This window comes from Pseudorasbora parva, chromosome 18 (assembly GCF_024679245.1).
Source record: "Pseudorasbora parva isolate DD20220531a chromosome 18, ASM2467924v1, whole genome shotgun sequence".
NCBI classification, from domain to species: Eukaryota; Metazoa; Chordata; class Actinopteri; order Cypriniformes; family Gobionidae; genus Pseudorasbora; species Pseudorasbora parva.
This window is the reverse complement of record NC_090189.1, coordinates 12,214,766-12,234,219: the sequence shown is the minus strand read 5'-3', so window position 1 is coordinate 12,234,219 and position 19,454 is coordinate 12,214,766. Positions and strand designations below refer to the sequence as shown.

At 36.0% G+C, this 19,454-nt stretch overlaps 1 protein-coding gene across 3 annotated transcripts; it reads right to left on the bottom strand.

Moving 5' to 3' along the window:
• Positions 1 to 4,125: 4,125 nt before the first annotated feature.
• Positions 4,126 to 19,061, bottom strand: LOC137046895 (trichohyalin). Of its 3 annotated transcripts, XM_067424350.1 has the most exons (13): positions 18,853 to 19,061; positions 16,385 to 16,440; positions 16,210 to 16,313; positions 16,057 to 16,131; positions 14,891 to 15,034; positions 14,651 to 14,728; positions 12,557 to 12,708; positions 12,410 to 12,464; positions 12,251 to 12,328; positions 11,374 to 11,482; positions 9,566 to 10,492; positions 6,884 to 9,523; positions 4,126 to 4,938 (listed from the first exon to the last, which is right to left on the bottom strand). In XM_067424350.1, exons 1-13 carry the CDS (start codon positions 18,945 to 18,947, stop codon positions 4,694 to 4,696), a joined length of 4,758 nt encoding a protein of 1,585 aa, XP_067280451.1. In that variant the 5' UTR covers positions 18,948 to 19,061; the 3' UTR covers positions 4,126 to 4,693. The 3 variants fall into 3 exon arrangements, with proteins under 3 accessions (XP_067280451.1, XP_067280450.1, XP_067280452.1); XM_067424349.1 differs by having other exon boundaries at positions 6,884 to 10,492; XM_067424351.1 differs by lacking the exon at positions 16,057 to 16,131 and having other exon boundaries at positions 6,884 to 10,492.
• Between the last annotated feature and the right edge of the window lie 393 nt (positions 19,062 to 19,454).

The following is a 19,454-nucleotide window of genomic DNA, read 5'->3' as shown; positions in this document are numbered from 1 at the left end:
CACTCTGCCTTAAAGCCCCGACTGGTGAAGGGCTGCAGTGATGGTTGACTATTTACAACTATTTTCAGTCAAGTAATACATTTTAGTTTTTAGTTTCGGTTAATGATAATAACAACTCAGGCTCATTTGAAATACGTAACTCTGCCTACATTTTTGCAACACCCGAATTATGTAACACCAGGTGCGTTTACCTGCACTTTTGGGGTAAAACGTCCACCGGAGGCGCTAAGTGGTAATATTTTTTCTCCATTCCAGATGCGCAACATGACATCATGACTGATCTCACAGAATAAATATTTATAGCCTAATTTTATATTTTGGAGTTACTAACTCCACTCCTACCCTAAACCTACCAACCCTCACAAATCAATCGTTTGGCCTCAGAACACTTGGAATATTTGTACTTTCTGAATAAATTATGTATGCAGTCATATCTGCCTGTTATTTCCTGTTTTTTATAATACACAAATGGGTAGGTTTAGGGAAGGGATTGAGTTACGTGCTCAAAATGTGTCTGAATATGTGTGTGTCCACAAGGTAAATGGATTTATAAACATACTAAATTGTTTTTTTAAAAAATGTAAAAATGCAGAATGTTTCTTGTGATGGGTAGGTTTAGGGGCTGTGTGTGTGTGATGGGTAGGTTTAGGGATAGGGACAGTGTAGGGGGGTAGAATGAAACGGCGTTGATAAACACACTAAAAAGCGATTATGCGTCTTGATAGCGCGCCAAAATGGCAAACGAATTGGCGTGTCATACATATGCCATTTCATGAGATCAGTCTAGGAATGGAGAAAAAATATTACCACTTAGCGCCTCCGGTGGACGTTTCACCCAAAAAGTGCAGGTAAACTTTAGCCTAGAAATCTAGACGCACCCTAGCGGCAGCAAATTTAAATCTGCCTGCAAGTGTCGTCTAGCAACTCTCAATACCCTTCTGAGCTGTATTCGCCTAACTCTTGCCGGACCAATCACATTATGTATAGAGTCAGTGGGCGGGGCCATAATGACGACGGCCAAGTTGCGTTTGCGTGCTTTTAGTAAACACAGAAACTGGCGAACGGCGGTCTTTCGAATCAGCTTTGACCGCGACTCTGGAAGACTTGGAGTTAAGCTTTTCTCTGAGAAAAGAACAAAGAACGGCACTGAAGTCATTCTTAAGAAGGGAAGATGTGTTCAGAGTTTTGCCGACCGGATACGGCGAATGTTTAATCTATCAACGAGCTCTGTTTCTCCTTCGTTGCTCTGGTTGTACCGCTATCCTATCACTTGCAGAGGGAGTTTGAAAGACAACCGTTTATCCCACCCCTCGGATTGAGCCCTGTCAATGGTGAGTTTCCAGACCAAACATCTTGATGTGGGTCTGGCTTGTCAGGCAAGATAAACGTACCTGGAGGTACATAATTAGGGTGTTGCAAAAATGTAGGCAGAGTCACGTATTTCCAATGAGCCTGGTTTGGATAATAACCATGGTTTGCACTGTAGATTTAACAATGGTTTCACTTTGCTAAAAGAATATAATGTTTCATTCACTGCTAACCGATACCAGTCAACTAATATTTCATTTCCTCAACAAATCTGTCACAGGGACATGTCTTAAATCTTCATGTCAAGCAGCCATAGGGTAACCTTGGCATTTTGTATTATTTGTTTGCACTAAACATTCTTGTCAGCTTACAAAATGTCAGCATTTGTCCTTAAGGATGGGAACGTTCTTATTGTTATATTCATTTTGAATGCAGCAATGATTTGAATGCAGACATGGATCTCGCCCAGCCAGGTCTCATCAACCATAGCAGCCAGAGGTGTGGCCATCTCCACATGCCACAGTGGTAACGTCTTTTTCTAGTCTGAGATTGCAGTAGCTTTACACTGTAAAAAATTATTTAGAAAAGAAGTTACCTGGTTGCCTTAAAATTTAGTTCATTGAAATAAAAATTTTGAGTTAATACAATGAACATTTTTTGAGCTTCGACAACCTTTATTAAAATATTATTAAAAGATTTTGTGAGCATATTGGGTAATTGTGTGTGTTTTATTTCTGATGATGCAGTGAAACATGCCAAATAGTGCTATTTTCATGATTTATCAAATTTTTTATGTGGTTCAGATCCAATAATATTTTGAGTTTCTATTTATTAAACAAATTTCCTTCATTGTATCAACTCAAATGTTTAATTTCAATAAACTCGAAATTTTAAGGCAACCAGGTTACTTACTTTTTTAAGTTAAACCAACAAAAAACAACCAATTTTTTTTTGACAGTGTAGGTAAACAGGGTATGAATATTTGTCACAATTTTAATTGGGGCATGCTGTCACATTTTTAAATGTTGTAGAATTAATGCAAACTTTTTAACTACAAAACAATTTTAAAAAGTAAAAACTGTGACAACATGCCCCAGTTTCTCTCATATCCAAAGCACTGTATTGCATGCCAAATGATTTAGACTGGCTAAATAACAAGAATTAAATAATAAGTTCACCCAAAAATAACAGTTCTGTCATTAATAACTCACCCTTATGTATTTTGTTTATTAAGATATTTGTGATGAAATCCAAGCGCTTTCTGATTTTTTTGCACCACCAAAAGTATTCTTAATCAAAAATGAACAAGGGTCTTACAGTTTTGCAACGTGCAAACGTCGTGTTTGGGTGAACAGGCTGTTTGCTACTGTACCTTTGACATTAATATTTAATATGTGTTCATTGTTGAAACATCAGTACCATGAGAATTTCTGATTATTTGCTGTCAATAAATGATCTGGATGAGCTAAGAGGAAGTTTTTGAGTTTTGAACATTAAAGTACGTCTATCCAACTTACCGGGAACATTCTAAGAACTTTGGCTAATGTTCTTGCAAAGTTCTCTCAACGTTAGACAAATGATGTTATGAACAAATGTTCATTAAGTAACGTTAATAGAATGTTCTAAGTTATGTGATCTTCAATAATGCTCTTAAATCGTTAGCACAAAAACATCATTTAAACATCATCCGTGGAATGTTTTGTCTAACATTCATTTTTTTTGGAATGTTTCAAATTGAATGATTTCTTACCTTTCACATAACCAAATAAAGGTTTTTAAAACTTTTTAAACGCCCAAAGAAAACGCCCAAAGAAAATTTAAATGTTTTTTTACAACTCAATATGAACATTAGCAAAACGTTAACTGTACAGTTGCAAGAAAAATTATGTGAACCATTTGCAGAATCTGTGAATAATTTTAACAAAATGAGAGATCAGACAAAATGTTTTTTTTTAGTTCTGTCCTGAGTAAGATATTTTATATAGAGTCCACAAGACAAACAAATAGCTGAATTTATTCAAATAATCCGTTCAAAACTTTATTTACCATTGATTCTTAATACTGTGTGTCGTCACCTGGACGAGCCACGGCTGTTGTTGTTTTTGTTTTGTGATGGTTTTTCAAAGTCCCTTTATCTTGAGCAGTTAAACTGTCTAATGTTCTTTAGAAAAATCTTCTTTCCAGCAATTACTGTATGATTTGAGATCCATCTTTTCACACTGAGGACAATTGAGGGACTCAAACACAACTATTAAAAAAAAAGGTTCAAACATGCATCACGACGCATTAAGGTCGAAAACATTTGAACAGGATGAAGATGTCCACATTTTTTCTTATTTTGTTTAAATATATATATATATATATATATATATATATATATATATATATATATATATATATATATATATATATATATATATATATATATATATATATAATTTAGTGCTTCAGAAGCAACAGGAGATACTTACATATTTCCCGGAAGACTTAAAGGGATAGTTCACTTTAAAATGAAAATTGTGTCATCCTTTACTTACCCTCAAGTTGTTTCAAACCTGTATGAATTTCTTTCTTCATCTGAACACAAGTGAAGATATTTTGAAGAATGTCAGAACCCAAACAGTTAACTGGAGCCATTGACTTCCATATAAAAATACTATGGAAGTCAATGGCTCCAGTTAACTGTTGTTTTATATCCAATCAAATGCTCATTAGAATAAGAATGATATAAATAACTGGATAAATGTAATCCAGTCTTTAAAGTAGCTTTAAATATTCTTTATTCATAACAATACAAAGAAAAACAAGTATGCCGTTGGACACAGAATGTAATATTTTTGGCAGGAGAATGTACAGTATGAAGATATACCGATGTTACAGTTGAAGTACAGTTAACATGGCATACCTGACAATCATGTCTACTCTCTGTCTGTCTGTTTCTGACTAATCTATCCCAGAATCCTTTGCTGTGCCTACGGGGCACTGCAAAAGTTGGAAACTTTCTCTGTTTCTTTTGATCAGAGATTAATTTAAGGTGTTTATATGAAGTATAATGAGAGTGGCAGAAAATGATAGTGTAATATTTCCTTCCAGCAAGAGCACTTTTGAGATTTACTAACATAATTATCATGATGAGGTTTTCACTAAATCCCTAAATTGGGGGAATTATGTACACGCTTTCTAGTATTTCATCATCTGACACTTGAGAAAAATACAACCAACCTGAGGTGAAATGACAACAAATCTGCAATTACCCCTGAATTACCCTTCCACTCCTTGAGGTTTAATAATTGCTGCCAATCAAAACCAGAAACATTGCATTCTTTAATAGTACGATCCGGTCTGAGATAACAGTGCACACCTACCAATTATCTCCAAATGTTGCTCATTTATCATCGGCTGTCTTATCATTCCTCATGTCACTGGGTGTTTCCGTGATAGTTTTGCAGTTCTGCAGACAATTGTCTTCATTCTCTTGATCAGGATCAGAATCGGATTTAAATTTGTGCTCCACATCCGTGTCTCTGACATGATATAGTGATATAGCCTCCTCTCCCTCTCCAACATCACTCATGTCATTGGTTGACTCCAGCTGATGAGTAATGCAATGCTTTAGGTCCATTTCAGTATCTGCAACAACAACAAAAAGTTACACTTCATTACGATGCTGCACTTTAGACATTCTATAAATCTGCAACTAGATTAACTCTGCGACTAACTCTAATTAGAGTTTCAGTAGACTTAGGGTTTGAGTTAGTAGAATAAGTTGACATGTACTTGCAAAGTGACTTATAGTCAGTATAGGGGAGCATCAAAATAGTGTGTTAGCAGATATTATGCAAACAGTCTACTAATACTTTAATGAGAGTTAGTCGACATGTAGTTGCTTATAGTTAGTAGAATGAATGTCAAGTGGACCATCGAAATAGTTCAAATTTTATCACCCAGCAGCAATAAGGTATGAAAGGACTGAACTGTGAATACAGACATGACTAAAGATTATTAAGAAAATGTATAGGCCATACATATTTCTAATTATGAAATTATTTTTTGTTGTTGGTGTTGTTTTTGTCATTATGTAACATGTAGCATCATAAGAGATCATGAGCTCGTCTAAAATGGTACCTGTCACAAAAACATCCTCATTTCTCTCATATTTGGAAAAAAAACTGTCGGCGTCCAGTGAAATATAGCACGTTGACGAGAAGCACATTTTGAGTGCATGTGACAAGCAGGATAACATTTCAAAAACGAAACAAGACAAAAGATTTGAGAGCTGAAGCTTACTTCAGTTTGTACAGTTGAATTCCAGTGTGAAAAATAAATGATGTAATATCTTTGTTGGAAGTTGAGAAAATAAATACTACACTGTAAAAAAGAAATTCAGGTCTCCAATTGAAAATGTTCTAGTGACTGATCATGTCTAAATTTTTCAGTTTACCAAATTGAATTTCTGTGAATTAAATACAATACATTCATAGAAATTCAATTTGGCCAACTGAAAATTTTTGATATGATCAGTCACTATACACTGTAAAAAATTATTTAGAAAAAGTTACCTGGTTGCCTTATAATTTGGATTTCATTGAAATAAAAATTTTGAGTTAATACAATGAATTTTTTTTGAGATTCGACAACCTTTATTAAAATATTATAAAAAGATTTTATAAGCATATTGGGTAATTGTGTGTTTTATTTCTGATGATGCAGTGAAACATGCCAAATAGTGCTATTTTCATGATTTATCAAAAAAAAAAATTGTGGTTCAGATACAATAATATTTTGAGTTTCTATTTATTAAACAAATTTCCTTCATTGTATCAACTCAAATTTTTAATTTCAATAAACTCAAAATTTTAAGGCAACCAGTTTACTTATTTTTTTTTTAAAGTTAAACCAACAAAAACCAACCAAAAATTTTTACAGTGTAGAAAATTTTCAGTTGGAGACCTGATTTTTTTTTTTTTTTTTACAGTGTAACAGGGTGGAAGATTACTTCAGGGACACAGTAAATGAAGAAAATTGTAAAGAAAAAAAATAAAGTTTTGTTTTTATTAGAGGCAGTTTAGCCTAGTATATAACATAATATAAAAATATTTTGAGGTTTTTATCATTTCATGTTTTATTCTTGTGGATGTTGTTGATTACTTTTTTGTAATCAACAACATTACAATGTTATTATATCTATTATATCTGTTTAAGTGATAAAGAATACCTAAATTATATAACTTAAGCCATTTCTTACAAATATGTGACTCATTATATATATAAAAAATGAAAGTAAATCATAGAGACAGGTTGAATCATAGAGACGAAAACGGTTGCTTAATAACTTAATGCGTCCTTAAATAAAAATATTTAAAAACATTTAATGACCCCAAATTTTCAACAGTAATTTACATTAAACATCAAAAATAATGTAATAATAATAATTTTTACATTGACATTCAGTTTGTGTTCTGTCTGTGCATAGTTTGGTGATATACATTTTTTTTTATTACTTTGGACCTATTTTCTTTGTCTGAATTGTAAATTGATATTACATAATTATCTATCCACCAACCATTATCATTACCTTGGTCCTGGAGGAAATGACTGACAGGTGCAAGCCCCTCCCTTTCATCCGACTGTCCAATCCTGAATGGATTCTCAGATATAGCTGATGTCTTGCTCTCAGTATTGATCCCTTCATTCAAATCATTGCTGCTGTCCACTATTGTAACCTCTTTAAGCATTTCTGCATCAGTCTGTTCATCCTTCACTGTTACATGCGTTTCAGTGTTAGCACCCTTTTCAACGGACCTGGCGTCTGGGCTGTTTTTGGAGGAAGCTTGTGAGTCAACAGATTCAGATGTCTTCTCTTTCATGTCATCTGAGTCTCTTTGAATGCTCGGGCTGGAAAGATCTGACTCAACCTGAATAGTTGGTATGTTTATTTGAGGTGAGGAGCTCATCTGTGGTTCATCTTGAGTGGTTGAAATACTTTCAGGAATAGATGCGTCATTGTGTTGAGATGGCTCTGTGGCATTGAATTCTGGGAAGGGTGGTGAACGCTGGGAGAAACGTGTATAAGCATTGGCTTCTTCTGCCTGGATTAAAGGTGTCTTCATCTCTTCCTTCTTGTTTCCATTATCACTCTTCACCAGCTCTACACCTTCTTCTGTTGCCTCATCCCTCTTTATAATCTCCGTATATGATTCATCCTTCCTGAGCACAGTCACATTCACTGTTCTGTCTGCAGCCATTCGTGACATTCGTTCATTGTCTTGGATCTGTGGGTTTTCCATCATCCCATCTTGTCCTTTTTCACGTTCATGGTCTTCCATGATGTTACCATATTGTATTTTTTTACTCTCTTCTTCTGTCCTTTCCCAATCCTGTTCTTCCAACCTTCTACCATCTTGTTCTTCACCGTCATGCGATTGCATTATTTTCATATCTTGTACTTTTTCATTCTCATATTCGCCCTCACATGTTTCTACAGTTTTTCTATTTTGCTCATTTTCTTGTCCACGTTCTTCCATAATTTCCACATATTGCGTTTTCTCTGTTTCAAATGCTTTCACAATTTCTTCTTCTTTGCAACTTTCATGTTCTTCTATGATGTCTCCATCTTGTATTTTTTCGGTCTGACAGCCTTCGATCATTTCCCAATCCTGCTTTTTTGCACTCTTGTGTTCTTCTGGACTTTTCCCATCTTCATGTTTTCCTACGGATGTCCCATCTTGCTCTTTTTCACTGACATGTTCGTCCTCACATTTTTCTACAATTTTCCCATCTTGCTCATATTCTTGCCCACACTCTTCCATTCTTTTCACATATTGTATTTGTTCAGTCTCAGATATTCCCATGCTTTTCCCATCTTGCTCTTTTTCTCTCATATGGTCTAACATTATTTTTGCACTTTGTATTTTTTCACTGTCAAATTCTTCAATAATTTTCCAATCTTGTTCTTTATCAATTTCACGTTCTTCCATTATATCTTGTATTTTGTCAACCTCAAGTTCATCCATAATTCCCCCACCATATTGCTCACTGTCTTGCCCAAATTCTTCCATAATTTCCCCATATTTTTCAGTCTCAAATACTTCTATGTTTTTACCATCCTGTTCATTTTCATTGTCAAATACATCCACAATATTTCCATATTGTTCATGTTCTTCTGTAATTTTTTCATTATTGCATTCTTTCCCGTCTTCCTCATGTTTTTCAGTAATTTTCCTATCTTGATCTTTTTCTAATCCACATTCTAAAATTATTTTTGCATTTTGCATTTTTTCACTCACTTCTTCCTCCATCATTTCCCATTCTTGTTCTTTTCCACTCCTACAACCTTCCAACATTTTCCCATCTTGGTCTTTTCCACTTCCATTTTCTTCCGACATTTTCCTGTCCTTGTCTTTTCCACTCACACAACCTTCCAACACTTTCCCATCTTGGTCTGTTCCAGACTCATGTTCTTCCAACATTTTCCCATCTTGGACTTTTCCACACTCTTGTTCTTCCAACATTTTCCCATCTTGGACTTTTCCACACTCATGTTCTTCCAACATTTTCCCATCTTGGACTTTTCCACACCCATGTTCTTCCAACATTTTCCCATCTTGGTCTTTTCCACACTCATGTTCTTCCAACATTTTCCCATCTTGGTCTTTTCCACACTCATGTTCTTCCAACATTTTCCCATCTTGGTCTTTTCCACACTCATGTTCTTCCAACATTTTCCCATCTTGTTCTTTTCCACTCACACAACCTTCCAACATTTTCCCATCTTGGTCTTTTCCACACTCATGTTCTTCCAACATTTTCCCATCTTGGTCTTTTCCACACTCATGTTCTTCCAACATTTTCCCATCTTGGTCTGTTCCACACTCATGTTCTTCCAACATTTTCCCATCTCGGTCTGTTCCACACTCATGTTCTTCCAACATTTTCCCATCTTGGTCTGTTCCACACTCATGTTCTTCCAACATTTTCCCATCTTGGTCTTTTCCACACTCATGTTCTTCCAACATTTTCCCATCTTGGTCTGTTCCACACTCATGTTCTTCCAACATTTTCCCATCTCGGTCTGTTCCACACTCATGTTCTTCCAACATTTTCCCATCTTGGTCTGTTCCACACTCATGTTCTTCCAACATTTTCCCATCTTGGTCTTTTCCACACTCATGTTCTTCCAACATTTTCCCATCTTGTTCTCTTCCACTTTCATTTTCTTCCAACATTTTCTCGTCTTGTTCTCTTCCACTCACACAACCTTCCAACATTTTCCCATCTTGTTCTTTTCCACATTCATGTTCATCCAACATTTCCCCATCTTGTTTTTTCCAACTCTCACATTTTCCCATTATTTTCCCATTGGATTCTTTTTCACTTTCACGTTTTTCCATAATCATGCCATCAAGCTCTTCCTCTTTTTGACCTCCCTTCCCTTCTTCCTGTGCCATTCTTTCTCCATCCCTCCCTGGCACATCTTTCCCCTCATCTTTAATCTCCCTTTCCTCATTCTCTTCCTCCACACCTTCCTCCTCGACGGTGGATATAACCAATGCCCGAGCAGTAAATTCTGTCCCCTGTTCCAAGTCTTTCAGCATTTGTGGGGCAACAGGCAGTGCAGGAAGTGGTCTGGTGGGGGGCTCAGGTACCAAAAGACATGATGGAGGAAAAGATGACATGAGAGTGTCTAAGGGGTCGAAAGGTGTCTCAGGCTGGTTTACGGTCAGTTCCGGTGAAATCTCGAAATCAGGGGGAGGTGGAGGAAACTCATCCACTATCTCTGATTCATTGGTCTTAAACTGCTCAGCAGTTAATGGTGGTGGATAAAAGACCAAACTATCTATTATATCCCCAATGGGAGATTCTGTTTCAAATACAGTTGCGTCAGTTATAGCTGGTTGAGTTTGGAGCTGTTGCGTAGGGCCAACGGCAGTTACGGCAAATGGCTCCATTATCTTAGATGAAGACGGGTGGATCTGGCTTTTGATAGATACCGTTGCATCATTCTGCAATGAGGAAGCTGCAGTGTTATTAAAGAGAGTTGGGCTCTGGGATGTGGGAATCGACTGAAAGTAAGGAGATACCAATGGGGATCTGTACGGGGATGTAGTAGTAGAAGAAGGAGAGTCACTGAAACTGAAGATACTGTCCGTCTGACTGCGATGCAGTTGTCTACAGGGACTCCTGACTGCAAAAAAATGAGAAAGAGATTTCAAACAAATAGATGAACAGCACAGTTGAAAAACAAAATAGATCACAGTCATTATTATCAACAAATCAGTCATCACTTCAAACGGAGGATGTAATGTGACGCATGTTCAGTTAATGAACACCCTGTTTCTATTTTTATCGTGCTGAATATCTGTATACAACTACTTCTGATATGAAAATATTTAGTTCACAACTCAATATTTAATATAACTATATTTTACAACTAACACAACTCAAATGTAATATACCTTTTTGAAAGAAGATTCATTTATTTGACCAAACTATAGTAAAATCTGTGATATTGTGAAATAATATTACAATTTAAAATAATTGTTCTATTTTAATATATTGTAAAATGTAATTTATTCCTGTGATGTCAAAGATGAATTTTCAGCATCTTTACTCTGGTCTTTAATGTCACATGATTAATCAGAAATCATTCTAATATGCTGTTTTGATGCCTTTTATTATCCATGTTGAAAACAGATTTTGGGAAAACTCTTATACAATATTTTAGGATTCTTTATTGTATAGAAAGTTTAACAAAAGAACATGTAATATCTTTTGTAAATATTTAAAATACTTCCCTGTCACTTTTGACCAGTTCAATGCATCCTTGATGAATAAAAGTATTAATTTCTTAAAAATGGACTGCACAATTTTAAACAGTAGTGTAGAAATACTGTTTGTGGAAACATGCAGCAAATGTATTGTTCCGTTTCATTTGATAATAACTAATAAAATGAGCTCTCAAATGTAAGACATAATATATTTGTTTGTGTGCAGGTTATGCAGTAGTTTAGTCGTTCTTGCTGTTCAAATCAATGGAAACACGTGGCGGTTCTCTTTACACTTTACCTGGATATGGTGAGCTGGGACTGGAGGCTGTGTGGACACTGGTGGAGGACAGTTGTCTGAAAAACTCTCTTGGGTTTGCAACACGCTGAGACACTAGAGCTGCTGCCTCCTGCTGGCCATAAACGGTGTTACATAACAGCATGAAATTTACAGGCCACAAAGGGTTAGTTCTGTCATTAATTACTTACCCTCATGTCACGCGACACCCGTAAGACCTCTGTTCATCTTCGGAAAACAAATGAAGATATTTTTGTTGAAATCCGATGGCTCAGACAGGCCTTCATTGACACCAATGTCATTTCCTCTCTCAAGACCCATAAAGGCACTAAAGACGTCACTACAAAGCCCATCTCACTACAGTGGCTCTACAATCATTTTATGAAGCGACTATAAATAATGACTTTCAAAACAAAGCTTCACGTGTCAAACTGCCAAACTGCTGAAATCACGTGATTTTTGCAATCTGAACTGCTGATTTAATACACTGATTTATAACTGTTCGAAGCTTTGTTTTGAAATCGGCCCATCACTATATAAGTCGTTTTTTCATTTTTTAGTGCACAAAAACGATTCTCGTCGCTTCATAAAATGATTGTAGAGCCACTGTAGTGAGATGGGCTTTGTAGCGACGTCTTTAGTGCCTTTATGGGTCTTGACTCTTGAGAGAGGAAATGACATTGGTGTCAATGAAGGCCTGTGTGAGCCATCGGATTTCAACAAAAATATCTTCATTTGTTTTCCAAAGATGAACGGAGTACTGATGGGTGTTGAACGACATTAGGGTAAGTAATTAATAAGAGGATTTTCATTTTTGGGTGAACTAACCCTTTAAGGGAGGGGGTTTAGTGCAGGTTTAAGTTTGATTGACAGAACTCACCGCAGATTTTTCCTTTGATTCAGAGCGGAAATATCTAGCTCTCATTTCCTCTTCTTCACGCTCCTTTTCCTGGTGCTCCTGTGATATAATATAGATATGTATAAAATAAGTTAACATTGAGCATATGCATGTAAACACACACAGACACATTCACCATACCCATTTCAGTTTCTGTTGTTTGTGGGCCTCTGCCTCCATTTGGGCCTGTATTTTCCTTTAAAAAAATAAAATAAAAAAAAGATTTTCAAAGTTCACCTTTGGTCCTTGGGAATTTTGTGCATGAATGCATAACAATGTTTGACTGACCTCTGCTCCTTTATTTTCTGTTCCTTTTCAATCAACCTCCTCTCTCTCTCCATCGCCTCTCTCTTTTCCTGGAGCATTCGTTCTCTCTCTCTCTGCCTCCTGTCCTCTGCTGCCCTCCGCTGTTCCTCCTTTTTCCTTTCCTCCTCTTCTCTCTTTAAACAAATACTGTATAATAAGAAATTGACCTCTGTCTTATATTGTGTACAACACTATTTACCCTTTGGACAGAAAGGTTGGGTAAACCTTGGACTTGCTAATGCGAGTTAATTTTATTAAAGGGTTAGTTCACCCAAAACATTCTGTCATTAATTACTTACCCTCATGTCGTTCAAAACCCATAAGACTTTTGTTCATCTTCGGAACACAAATAAAGAGCTTTTTAATGAAATCTGAGAGCTTTCTGTCCCTCCACTGACAGTCACTACCATTTCCCATCCAATAAAGCTGTAAAGAAGTCAATAAAGTATTTGAAGACATCATTAAAGATATCATTATAGTAATCCATGTGACTCCAGTGGTTTAACCTCAATTTTGAGTGCTTTGTTTGCACACAAAAAAATAAATAATAATTTACCACTTTTACAAAATATTAATCTGCAAGCATTCACACAACGCCCGCTCCCGAGTCTACACAACATGAACGCCTTGTGGTGTTCTCATGAATAATATTTTGTAAATAAAGTGGTAGCCTAAATTATGTTTTTTTTTTTTTTTTTTTTTTTGCGCTCGCGCCGCTTCATAAAATTGGGGTTAAACCACTAGAGTCACATGGATTATTTTAATGATGCCCTTACGACCTTTCTGGGCTTTGAAAATGCCATTGCAAATAACATTTGAAATAACTTCTTTTCACTATTTTAGATCTCAGATTTCATCAAAAAGATCTTCATATATGTAATATATATACACCGATCAGGCATAACATTATGAAGTAAATAACACTGAATGAATAATATCTCTTCATCACGGCACTTGTTAGTAGGTGAGATATATTAAGCAGCAAGTGAACATTTTGTCCTCAAAGTTGATGTTTTAGAAGCAGGAAAAATGGGCAAGTGTAAGGACTTGAGCGAATTTCACAAGGGTCAAATGTGATGGCTAGACGACTGGGTCAGAGCATCTCCAAAACTGCAGCTCTTGTGGGGTGTTCCTGGTCTGCAGTGGTCAGTATCTATCAAAAGTGGTCCAAAGAAGGAAAGTGGTGAACCGGCGACAGGATCATGGGCGACCAAGGCTCATTGATGCACGTGGAGAGTGAAGGCCGGCCCTCTGATGAATCACGTTTTCTTTTACATCACGTGGATGGCCAGGTGCACATGTGTCACTTACCTGAGGAACACATGGCACCACGATACACTATGGGAAGAAGGCAAGCCTGCGGAGGCAGTGTGATGCTTTGGGCAATGTTCTGCTGGGAAACCTTGGGTCCTGACATCCATGTGGGTGTTACTTTGACACATACCACCTACCTAAGCATTGTTGCAGACCATGTAAACCCTTTCATGGAAGTGGTATTCCCTGGTGGCTGTGGCCTCTTTCAGCAGGATAATGCACCCTGCCACAAAGAAAAAATGGTTCAGGAATAGTTTGAGGAGCACAGCAATGAGTTTGAGGTGTTGACTTGGCCTCCAAATTCCCCAGATCTCAATCCAATCGAGTATCTCCCAATCGGGATCCATGGAGGCACCACCTCACAACTTACAGGAAATAAAGGATCGGCTACTAACATCTTGCTGCCAGATACCACAGCACACCTTCTGGGTCTAGTGGAGTCCATGCCTTGACGGGTCAGGGCTGTTTTGGCAGCAAAAGGGGGACCAACACAATATATTCGGAAGGTGATTATAATGTTATGCCTGATCTGTGTGTGTGTGTGTGTGTGTGGTGTTGTAGTAAAGTTTGATATATTACCAAGAACACAAAAAATAAGTAGTATAAGTGATACTACAATTTACTCTTGTTGCAAACAATTTTATTTATTTACTTTTGAGATGTATTGGTATAACAGTATTGGAGATAACATTCATAATTGCTTCAACTGTGTAAATAATATAAGGAAACAATGAAAGAGAAATATAAAAACTCACTCCATACCTCTGCTTGTGCCCAGAAAGAATCCCTCTGGATTCTCTGGATCTCTGCGGCTGCGATTGTTCGCTTGTAATTGGTGCCCTGGAAATGGTGAGGAGTCAGTTTGATTTGTTTACCACTTTCCTGATTTTAATAGAGTTTAATTGCCTAACTGGCTATACTTTTTAAAAGAACTTCATCATTCAGGATTCATAAAGCCTTCCTCCTTGTGGACAGAAATTGGTGTCATGGATGGAGTCATACCACAATCGCCTGTCTGTCTTCCATCCGGCGGCCGGGTCTCCCTCTCGGCCCCTTCGTGACTACTGCAGCATTGTAGACCAGTGAACAAATCCTCTCTTCTGTGATTTCATCCAAAGTGTGGGCAGGAAGAAAGATGTGAACTTCCTGAAGCATCAGAAAGACAAAGATAGCCAACAGAGAAAATAAGTTTTTGAATTTTATCTTTTTATATAATCCAGACAAGACATGCAGTCTAACAAGACTTCTAAAAGAAAAAAATCTAATTGCAAAAAATCTAATTTATGATCTCTGCATGCTCACATGATCACAAAACAAGAACGACTGTTATGTTGCCCAAATCGAATTACCTCTATATAAGAATAAAGCAAAAGAAAATGTTGCCTTTAATGGGTATAACCCTATATAAGTACCCTTAAAAGGACAACGTTGTACCTCATCTATCCTTAAAAGGTGCATTTTAGTACCTTAGAGAAGTAAAACATTTTTAATAATAAAAAAACACCATTAAAGGGATAGTTCACCCAAAAATGAAAATGCTGTCATCATTTACTCACCCTCAAGCTTTAAAGACCTGTATGAGATGCTTTGTTCTGCTGAACACAAAAGAAGATATTTTGAAGAATGTTTGTAAGATAGAGCAACCATTCACTACCATAGTATTTTTTCTCTCTAGGCTACTATGGTAGCCAATGGTTGTTCTATCTGCTTGGTTACAAACATTCTTCAAAATATCTTATTTTGTGTTCAGCATTTTTGGGTGAACTATCCCTTTAAAGTACTGTGAATGTTTATGGGTAAATAATGTATAAAGAGGTCCCTTTAAAGGGAAAATTCACAAAAAAAAAATTAAATTCTTTCATAATTTACTCACCCACAAGTTGTTCCAAACTTGTATGAATTTCTTTCTTCTGCTAAACCCAAAAGAAGATATTATGAAGAATGTTGTTAACCAAACAGTTGATGGATCCCATTGTTTGGTTACCCATATTCTTCACAATATCTTCTTTCATTCAGTTTTGGAACAATGACAAAAACATTGACAGAATTAAATTTTTGGGGGTGAACTATCCCTTTGTGACAAGCTTCCGTACCCCTACAAACTGAGTCTATTCTAAATTTAATCAAATTAAAGCCGATATTGTCCCATAATCCCTCCCCTCTTTTACCTTAAAGAAGGCCCTGATCGCTGGTAAATGACTCGCACACTCAGCTCTGCGGTACTCGTCTACTTCATTTCCTACCTGAGAGCCCACAAACACTGGTTAAAGGGGAATAATCAGAGTGTTTTAAACAGTGAACCGTGCGGAGGATGAACTAACCCATAATATCATAACGATGCAGGGTTGAGCTGTGCCCACTCTGCACATCCCGTAAAGTGGCAGTCTAGGGTGAAGTTTAGCCGACAGTTCTTTCAATCCACCTACTATAAAAGAAATACCATAAAACAAGCCCCAAAACATAAAACACTATTTAAAAAGCTTTCTGTGCTCTTACCTCCAGAATCAGCCAGTTTGAGCCTATTCATTATTCCATCATAGGCAAATAAAGCCCTGCACACAGAGAATAAAACGGCCACAGGGGATATTAAAGGTTTGTGTTATTTCATTAGGATGGATAACTCAATTTAGAAACTTAAGTTAAAACGTTTGAACGCTAATGCTTATTTCAGGCACAAATGGCACAATTTCCTTTGAATGACGCCCATAAGAACTTTCTTGAATCCCCAGGGTTTTGTGAGCTGCTCACACCCAAAAACGAAAGGGCAGTTTTCCCACATTCTCATGACAGAAATGTCGCAACATACAAACCTGAGCTATGCATTTAGAAATTAATTTATTTAAAAAGATACATTTAGACACTGGACTGAAGCCATTATTTTTGTCTTTCTTGGAAATCACTAGGCTAAGTATGTCACACAGCAGTTCTCGAAAGCTTAAGGATAATCACATAAACTGTTAATCCAAACATTTTTCAACTTCTAGGTGAATAGTTTGAGCTATATAAAAGAAAACTGCTTATGCAAATGTCTTGAGCTGAATTCTTTGACTGCATAGACTCTGTCATGTATGTTTATAGCCGCGTTTAAGCTGTGTGGGTGATATTATGTTACATTGCTATTATGTAGCGATGCATGGGACGTTTATGTAAGTGTTCTAATTAACAGATGTGTTTTTTTCAGGCACAGTTATTTTTTGAGATTTTGCTTCCATAACTTGTCTACATTCAGAGTAGTGGAAAGAAAACATCGTTTAAGTTTTTAATTTATTACATGTTGCCTATTTGCTTCTCTAGATCTCAATTACAAGCTACATATCTTTACATAGTATATAAAAGGGAGGAAATAGAAGAGACAGGAAGGTTATGAAGATGTGTGTCCTGCTTTTTTAGACTTCCATGTTTAGACTAGAACCTTGATAAGACATCTGGCACTTTCTGCCTCCATTTATGTGCTTAAAACACATACATATCTATTAATATTACATTCAAGTATCTAAAAAGGTGATACAGCTACATAATGTAATACAAATGTACAGAACTATGTAGATCAAAATCAGGCTATATAGGCTACATGTCAGGCGAAAGATTCTAAAGGTTTCTCTTATCAGGAACAACCTGACTGAATAAAGTTCCACCTAAAAGAACAGAATTATACAGACATTTTAGCTCTCAAACAACCAACATTCTTTCTTTTGAAAAGTTCTTCCAGTGGCGGCATTCTCCCTTTTAAAATGTTTCCTGTGACAACTTTAGCCAGAACAACAGGAACTGCTCTGCTCCATGAATATGTCTGCATTTTTAGCCCCCATCATGGTCAAAAACAATCTCTCACACACTCATGTCTGAAGTACTGTTCAACAGATGCTTGGCCCACACACACCTCCTTGCTTCATGTCAGATTGTAAGATAGTTTGTCATGGCTTTTGCAGATAAACATTCTAATTAAGATAAGCAGGGGGATTTAGGCTACAGAGGAAATTAGTCTGGGAGGGGGTTAGTCATTAAGATAAGAAAGACATTCTGAAATATAATATAATTATTTGTGGAATGTACTCTATTTCTTTTAAATACGAAATTAAGACACACACACACAAACACACACACACACACACACACACACACACACACACACACACACACACACACACACACACACAGAGCCATCTGTGTAATTGAATTGTTGCAAATTATTTATTTTCATTCCAAGGAATTACAGCATGAGCATTGTGCTTTATGTTGGCGTTTATGAATAATAAATGCATTTAAGTAGCTAAAATGGAGGAACGGAAAATTGTCTTTTGTTCAAGAGACGAGATTGTGCTTTGATACACCGCAAAGCAGAGTGGCGCAGCGGAAGCGTGCTGGGCCCATAACCCAGAGGTCGATGGATCGAAACCATCCTCTGCTAAGAATTTTTTCGCTTTTACGATTTAGGATATTAAGCTAACTATATAATTTTATAATGCATTATATTAATTTTAATTATTGTTTAAGTGTTAAATCTAGGTTAAATGCATGTCAGGGTTATTATGGTTAAAACTAAACCCATAAAAAAGTTTCGCTACTTTAAATAAAATAAAATATAAAAACGTAAACTTATTTTATTTCACCTAGTTGTCAAAGCAACATTCCTCATTTTTATTTAGTTATAAAAAATAATAGCTAAAATTAGTTTAACGATGTACATAATTTTATTACATCAAGTACAAATATACATATATACTAACAAATATGACAAAAACAAAATGACTAAAACCATCTAAAATTTATATGAAAAAGGAAAATAGAATATATGGTAAATATAGCCTACTAAATATGGTCAGAAACATTTAGGCTACTGATATTTTTAGAATTTATTTTAGAATTTTGAAATATTTTAAATCTCAATCAACTTTACATGCCAAATGTATGGATTTTTAAAAAATCTAAATATATAATCAAATAATCTAAAATCGTCATCATACCAGTTTGTTGACGATCGTGGATTCAGGATATCTTCTTTTGCCGTCAGTAGAGACAAACTGTATGTTTCCAGATTGACTTCCCTCATTGATTTCATAATGATGCTTGTCTATAAAGTTTTTCCAATCGTTAAATTCAGAACAAATGTGACTACAATAACCTGCTGTACGCCTACTCATAAACCAGATCTCGATATGGCAGCATATATGTCCTCCTGAAAGATTAAAATAGCCAGCATTTGTCAATTGTATGCAAACTCTTAGGAAGCTCAGAAAAAAACATAAGCCACTCCTGCTCGAAATAGCGGTTTTCATTGTTTCAAAGGTTAACGACTGACAGACAAATCCCACCCATTCAATTTAAATTATTAAGACAATGCTGAATTGATGCTTTATTTTACATTAACAATAAATACCAAAAATAAAAACGTTTTAAGGTTTATTTAGACATTTTACGCAAATTTAATCATTCTGTATTATATCACGTGTGGTTTATGCCTAGCCTACATGAAAACGTAACAGATTATTTTGAGCTAGGGAAGTATGGAGCATATTTAGAAAGGATAATTTATTCTTGCTGTATTTTGTCAATGCAAACACAAATA

Excerpts from the sequence above, each read along its gene's own strand:
- LOC137046895 (XM_067424349.1), bottom strand. The coding sequence starts at position 18,947 with ATGAAATCAATGAGGGAAGTCAATCTGGAAACATACAGTTTGTCTCTA. Across the intron at positions 16,314-16,384 it reads CAAACTGGCTGATTCTGGAG|TAGGTGGATTGAAAGAACTG; the intron begins GTAAGAGCACAG and ends TTTCTTTTATAG. Across the intron at positions 16,132-16,209 it reads GCATCGTTATGATATTATGG|GTAGGAAATGAAGTAGACGA; the intron begins GTTAGTTCATCC and ends GTGGGCTCTCAG.